The 7,689-nt window shown below is 31.9% G+C and overlaps 1 protein-coding gene across 2 annotated transcripts; it reads right to left on the reverse strand.

The window, feature by feature from the left end:
• Positions 1-3,290: 3,290 nt before the first annotated feature.
• On the reverse strand, positions 3,291-7,225 carry LOC133804308 (rop guanine nucleotide exchange factor 1-like). 2 transcript variants are annotated; one of them, XM_062242473.1, is made up of 5 exons: positions 6,799-7,225; positions 6,478-6,552; positions 5,832-6,382; positions 4,577-4,930; positions 3,291-3,844 (listed from the first exon to the last, which is right to left on the reverse strand). In XM_062242473.1, the coding sequence occupies exons 1-5, from the start codon at positions 7,073-7,075 to the stop codon at positions 3,425-3,427; spliced, it is 1,677 nt and encodes a 558-aa protein (XP_062098457.1). In that variant the 5' UTR covers positions 7,076-7,225; the 3' UTR covers positions 3,291-3,424. The 2 variants fall into 2 exon arrangements, with proteins under 2 accessions (XP_062098457.1, XP_062098456.1); XM_062242472.1 differs by having other exon boundaries at positions 6,478-6,594.
• Between the last annotated feature and the right edge of the window lie 464 nt (positions 7,226-7,689).

Raw genomic sequence — 7,689 nt, forward strand, 5'->3', positions numbered from 1 at the left:
AACTAGTTACCGTAAAGAAACCATAAATATACACACACCAGAACGTGAAAGTAACCAGTTACCCTCAGAAATATACACACAAAGAATGTGAAGGTAACCAGTTACCCATTCATGTTTTCATATTTTTATTAGTTTTCTTTCCAAATTTTGGTATTCCTATAAGTGTTACAGTAAAAAAAAAATGCTGAAAAATTGATTTGATTTTTTTTTACATATAGTGGAAAAAACTATAAAAAAAATTACAATAATAAAAGATAATAAATAAAAAAAATAGTAGAATAATTATGTAATGTTAAAATATATGTGTGAAAAAAAAGAAAAAAAAAAGAAATAGAATGAGAAAAGAATAAGTACAAAAATGAAAAAAAAACAAAAGAAATGATGAATGAAAAAAAATAGATGAATAAATAAGAATGAAAAGAAGAAGAAGAAGAAGAAGAAAAATAATGGAAAAATGAATAGAAAAAAAATATATGAATGAAAAAAATTGGTAGAAAAAAATGAAAAAAAATGGAAGAAAAAAAATGATCATATGTGTGAAAAAAGAAAAAAATAGAAGGAGAAAATAATAAATACAAAAATGAAGAAAAAATATAATGGAAAAAAAACTGAAAAAATATGAAGAAAAAAAATACAAATGAAAGAAAAAATAGACAAATGAATAAAAATGAAAAAAAGAAGAAGAAGAATGAAAAAATGGAAAGAAAAAAAGATGAAGGAAAAAATTGGTAGAAAAAAAAAATGAAAAATGAAAAAATGGAAGAAAAAATAAGTAAGGAAAAAAAAGATGGAAAAAAAAAATTATCTTCAAAATCAAAGAAAATATAACTATGATAAAAAATGTGATATTTCCATATTTTAGTTAGCTACTAACTGTGTTTCCCATATTTTAACTTTTTCTTTAATAAATTTCCCATACAAATTAAAAAAAAGTATAACTCCCATATTTTTACACATTATTGATATAAAAGCCATATTTTTTAAAAATTTCCTTCTTTAAATTTGTTTTGGATGAGCTCATCTGATTAGGAGGTAATTGATCATTTTAAGCTATATATTTACATTTGAGGTATTTTGAAGGAGCTAGTGCGAGTGTGAATGTTGTCTTCTTTCTATGTTGTATCATTTCAATGGTGAATTACTCTGTACCTATCAGGAAGAGGAGAAAACTCTTTCTCTGAGATATTGTATCTAGTTTTTATAATTCTTATGAGTCAAGCAAATCTCAATACATTGTTGGTCAACATTGTATTTCAATATCTTTATTAGAGATTTTTTGGGTTTAATGTCGAATTTTAAAAAATGTTTATAATTTGGGTTTAACATTAAATTAGTTGTCCATAAGTTCTTAATATTTTCAATAATTTATGTAAAAAAAAAATTTCAATACATAATTAAGACGACTAGCTATTAGTACCACATGTAAGATAAAAGGAGAACCTCACTCATATTTTATTTATATATATCCCAAAACAATCTATTATCATATAATCTTACTCATAAAGTATACTTGAAGAGATAATATTTTAATTTCATAATAACTAATGACATTGAAACTTTGAATAATCAATCAAAAAACTATATTAGATTTGCTACCACTCTTCCCTTAATAATAGAGAATTAAAACTATATTAGATTTGCTACCACTCATCCCTTAATGATGGAGATTAATTGTGTATTATGTTAGTAAATTCAGTTGTAAGCATTCTTAATTTATTCTTTGTTTCAAGTGTGTGAACATTTTATATTTAATAAATTTTTGTTCAAGCATAATAATTTTTGTTCAAGGCTGGCTGAGTTAGTGTTTGAGATTTATTGTAGTATTTTTTAATAGTGAATGTGTTAAGTTTATTAGACACTATTATGCATCAAAATTAACTAGTGTTTCTAAATAATTATAGAATAAGTGGATAAAAAAGTATTATGAATACCAAAACAATAATTATATTCTAGGCTTATAAAAATGAGAAAATAACACAAAAAATGTATTATTGTAAAACAAGTGGATAAAAAAGTATTATGAATACCAAAACAATAATTATATTTTAAGCTTATAAAAATGAGAATATAACACAAAAATGTATTGTTGTAAAATAAGTAAAAAAAAGTATTATGAATACCAAAACAATAATTATATTTTACACTTATAAAAATGAGAAAATAACACAAAAGTGTATTATTGTAGAGTATTTAATAATACTATCAATATAAGAGTAAAAAAGTCTTATGAAAACTATTAAGAATAATGATAATTTAAGCATATTAAAATATTAAAATAATACTAAAAAGTCTTATAATAGAGTTTTCAATAATACTTTAGTATAAGTAGAAAAATGTATTACGAAAAGTGTCATGCCTTACGATAACACAGCTTTCCTTAATGCTTCAAAAAGTATTACGCTAACTGTTTCATAATTCTATTTTGGTATTATAATAATCATTTTTTCTTGTAGTGCATATTTTTTTCTGATATAGTTACACATATAGGTTGTGTTTGGTAAAATTTTTATTTTTGAATTTTTTAAACACAAAAATAGAAATATTATTTTTATTTTTATTTTTGTTTCTTTATTTTTAAAAATAAAAATATGTTTGATAACTATTTTTGTTTTTTGTTTTTAAAAACAAAAAATAATAAATACATTTGATAACTTTTATTTTTATTTTCAAAATTTAATGAATTTTAATTAAATTTTTTAAAAATAATAAATAAAAATAAAATTACCAAACCCTATTTTATGTTTAATTTTCAAAATTTTAATTAATTAAATTAAAAATTATTTTTTAAGTGTTACCAAATACCTACAATTAATTTAACTTTGCAACTTTGGTAACCTATTTGGTTTAAGAAAAATGTACTACTATTGAGTTGGGTCTATGGATCAAGTAACGCCCAAATAAAGTAAAAGCCAAAAATTGGAGTTTGCTTGCTACAAGTCCATATTCGAACCAAAACGACAGTGTTAGGTTGTTTTTCAAAGTCGAGGCCCATGCTCCCAATAGTCTCGTGTCCAATACTACAATTAGGTGACATACTGTTATTGGAGCAATCCAATATCAGATTCTATTTATTTGAATTTAATAAATATTATGGAGTATCGCTAACAATTTATAAGGTTCTACCTAATATGGTACTGAACACCTTAAGGTCTACTAGACACCACAAGGAGATGACATAATGTTATTAGTACAATTCAATTTCGGATCCCACTTATTTAAATTTAATAAGTATTATGAGTATAGCTAATAATAATGGGGTATCACTTCATGTAGTGTTGGACACCTTAAAATGCCAAATAGAAACACTCCAACCCTTTTAGGTGGCTATTGATGCATAAGGTTCCACAAGTTTGTTCTCAAATAAAGAGTCGTATATAGTGTTCTAATTAACGTGATTACAAATGAGAATAATGGCTAATTTTGATTATTTCATGTGAGCAGAAAGCTTATCAAACCTCTCATCCTCTGTATCACCAGTTGAGTTAATCCTCTCTATAGAAAGATTATTGGTCCTTCTAACAGGGCTTACACCTATCTGATTGCGAGGATGGGGTGGTATTGGTGGTTGTTTAACTCTTGATGAGGCAAAAGAGGCTTGTTGTTGAGCTGAGAAAGAGCTAGAACTGGTTAATCCTTGCTTCTGTGAGTTCTGTCTAGGAAAAGGTGCACCATTATTAGTACCAAACCTTCCAGTTCCAGGGTCATACACACACATCGACTCTAAAGTTGCACGTCGTTTAGTGGCATCGTCTATGTATAGAATATCATCAATCCTTGCCATTATGTTGAAGGCTAAGCTTTCCAACACCCTTGAATAGCTTTCGAGAATTGAATGACCCACATCCTGATCAAAACATAAATCGAATCTTGATTAACATGAAATACTTTTTCAACATCACCTTTCCAGAAAGGGTCTGATTTTTTTTAAAATATACAAACAAAGTCTCCAAATTCAGAACATTATAATTTTATATACAATATTTAGACAAATATGTTTTTGTATTAGACCTCACTTACCTTACCAGACTCTGCCCTGACAAACAGCAACACAAACAAGTTAATTTACTTGTTAATTCGGCCAAAAGATTGACCTACGTCCAGTGAGATCAAAGCAGCTCAACCCACTAAATTTATCTCAAGACCAAGTACAAATTTTCTCTTAGAAAGTTTTCCTCTTACCAAGACTCCAAACTCACCAAGTTTCTCGACTCAATAAAGACTAAAATCTCATAAGTGAGTACTTAACTCACTCCTCAATTCCTTTGAGTTTCATTCTTGTGAACTAACTCCCCAAACACGATAACACTACATGGGTCGATACACACAGCGCTTAGTATCCATAGTTTACAACTAGGACTACTAGGGTATCTTTTGAATTCGGTAGGGATAAAAGATCTTCCTATCTTATATTATTCAGTTCTTGACAATGAATCAATTGGAAAGATATTGTTATTCATGATATTTATCCGATTTGATTAATTCATCGGTCGAATTTACCCACAAAAGATTTTAACTAAATATTGTACCAAACTTCACAGTTTAAAGAAATATTTATATATATATGGCACGTACGTACCTTGTTATTCTGAATCTTGGTCAAATCCAAGGTAGTTTGGGGCAGGCCAGGGAACCTCATCTTCAAATTCTGTAAAAGGGTCTCAGCTCGGTATGCTAGAAGCTTATTTCTTTCTACATCGCTAGATAGGCCTTTGACCTTACCACCCCAGGATGTTTTGCAGGGCTTTACCACCATTAGACGCCGTTTCACATGCTTCTGCTTCCAAATGTGTACGGCTGCCTCTATCCTGTTTGCTATTTCGAGGGTGGTGTACTCTGATGAGAGATCTAAGTAATCGAGAAGACACTCTGGGGAGAACTTATCAGCTGTCATGTAACGGTATATTATCTCCCCCAAACAAGCTTTTCCACTCTGAAACAACAATATCAAATTACAACCACTGATCATATATATATATATATATAAATAATGTGAAGATGGCTTCTTGCTATACTGAATTTGCTTCACGATTTGACTTATGGACTGGTGCCAAGATCGAGTCTTAGACAGGCAGAACTAATTTTAACAGCGGATACATTAACAATGAAAATTGCTCATTTTTTAGTGAGATTATATGAACAAATGCCGGAACCAAAATATGTTATTGCTATGGGAGTCTGTAGAATAACAACAGGGGATGTTCAGTACCAATTTGTATAGTACTGTTCGGGGGGGTCGATAAGCTAATTCTGGTGGATGTTTTATAGATGCTATAACAAAACTTCGGAAGAAAATATATGAGAAACCTATGAAGATCGGATTCGATCTCAACAGGAGAATCGGATGGCTCAAGTAAAAAAATATCAGGGACATTGGTTGACCGACTTCGTTCAGGTCATTCATTGATGTTTCCTTATTACATTCTTATTGGTTTGTGTCTTCTATAAATACAAGTTAAAATGCGTTTTAGAAGGTAAGACACAATATAAAAGTGAGAAAATGTATTGAGAGAGATTCAGAAAATTCCATCATTTCTTTGTATTTTGCTTGAGAAAGTTCTTGTATGAGGGAGCTTGAACGATTTCTCAGGTGGGATCTAAGATCTAAGATTTAAACAAAGCCTTAAGGATCCGAATCAAGCATTTGGTGTGTTAATGATGTTGGAAAATATGTGTTTTTAACTATTTTGAGTGGCATTTTGTCTTTCCTATACAAATGGCTATGTTTGCTCTGTGTTTGTTTGTTGTTCATGCTGTGTTTCAAGTCTAAACTCTCTAAGTACACATTCATATAGATATGAAACAGAACAGGACCCTCCATTGAAATCAGTTACCTTTGGCAAGCTTTGTAAGTAGACCTTAGGAACTTCCATCTCAGCTAGAACGTTTCCATTGATTGCCAGGGCAGCCTTAAGGATCTGGTTGCTGCATTCCCTACATTGTTGCAGCCTCCTTCTCGCATCTTCAGACAACCCATTTGGGCGGACCTTAGGAAATGGTACCCAACATTTCTCTTCTTGCCTACTTGACAATGGCCTTCCAGAGGACGAGGATGAGGACGAAGAAGACAGAAGAATCCTTGCAGCGTCATCACTAACAACGATCCCACGATCAACATAGTAAAATTCAGAATTATGGAATCCATCAAGGATGCTAAGCAGCATGGTGTCGAGTTTCTTGAGCGCTGGGAGGTTGACATAGAGATCGGAGCGTGGCCGAGTGACCATAACTTCAAATGCCCCACTACCAGGGTATTCTTGTATGGATGGAGTAAGCTCAACAATGGAGTCACTCACACACAATAGGCAGTCCATTTCTCTGCGCCATATTGACTTCTTTTGAGGAGTCAATGGCTCCAACTTCCACAGTTCACCAAACACAGAAGCTGCCAAAATATGATATCAACAACATATGTATTAACAAACTCATGCTTGTATTGTATAAATATTTGTATGAAAACATAACAATGGGCATACATACCAGAAAGATTGGCAATAGCATTTGAAATAGCTAGAGCAGTACAAACTCCTTTGCCTCCACCAGACATATCTTCCCCTAAAAGAAGTTTAGCAAATAGCTCCTTCATCAATTCTACTTCTGGGATCATACCAATACAAATTATTAGCTCACAAACATATTGAATCTGATAGAACAGACTAAAACAGAGTATTGTTATGCCAATTCTTAAGAAAAACGTACTTATGAGAGGTCCATCTACCTCTCTAATCCTATATAAACACCAACAAAACAGTTATAGTTTATGGCATTTTTAACAACCACTTTAGTAAAATGTAGGCTCACCGGAATTATTAGTGTCCGATATCTCAGTCATATTATCCGAAATGACAATGTTCCTACCACCGGAGACCGGCGTCGGAAGAACCGGACTCTCCGGGAATGTGGATCCTGGAAGAGGAGGAGAAGCCAGAGAATTCGAAGTACCAGCTTCATGATCGTACTGTGGACGAGAGAAACCGCTGCTGGAGCTCTCGGACTCACTCACGTCTGCACTTAGGCTGTAGCTCTCGAACCGGTCACTCAATTGGTCGAACTCATCGTCCGACGTGTAACCCTCCATTGATTCCGATCATAAGCTGTTACGCTCATACATCACGACCGTTGATTCTCTCCCCGATAAAGATTACGTTAAAGTCCCGATCCATACTGGAGACTTGGGTCATGGCCGAGAGGACTAAAGAGATAACCTTTAGTGAGGAAAAGCACGTACAAGTGACCAAATTGGTCTGTGTTTTTCTTTTGGACTCCTTCCAATGCCGTTGCTTTGCGCCACATTTGGTCCCACATCGGAATATAGTTGGCGCCTTTTGTTAGTTGGGACTGTTCCCCACGCGTCAATATGGAATGTGAAGAGCACTCTCCAATGGAGATTCTGCATCCAAGATTTGCTGTTGCATGTGACGTTCACGCGCTTGGATCTTAGATTTTGGCTTTTGGTCGAGGAGGTTAATAATATGGGTAAAGTTAGGTTATTGGGAGTGATTCTTCTGCCAACCATCGAATAAAAAAGACAGAGAGAATTTAAAATAGTGTTATGTTTCTACCCAAAATACTTTTCTTATTAATGGAGAAACGTGGAAGAAAATAAAAACAAATTATTTTCGTCTAGAAAAATAAATAAAATTGAATGTTTTTAATATTTGTAATTTTTTTTTTGTTGACAAGATGTTTAGG

This window comes from Humulus lupulus, chromosome X (genome assembly GCF_963169125.1).
Source record: "Humulus lupulus chromosome X, drHumLupu1.1, whole genome shotgun sequence".
NCBI lineage: Eukaryota > Viridiplantae > Streptophyta > Magnoliopsida > Rosales > Cannabaceae > Humulus > Humulus lupulus.

Bases quoted from the DNA above. Each gene is read 5' to 3' on its own strand.
- LOC133804308 (XM_062242472.1), bottom strand. From the start codon at position 7,075: ATGGAGGGTTACACGTCGGACGATGAGTTCGACCAATTGAGTGACCGG. The intron at 6,595-6,798 runs GTGAGCCTACAT...GTATGATCCCAG, and splicing joins ATCGGACACTAATAATTCCG to AAGTAGAATTGATGAAGGAG. The intron at 3,845-4,576 runs GTACGTACGTGC...TGTTTTGATCAG, and splicing joins CCAAGATTCAGAATAACAAG to GATGTGGGTCATTCAATTCT.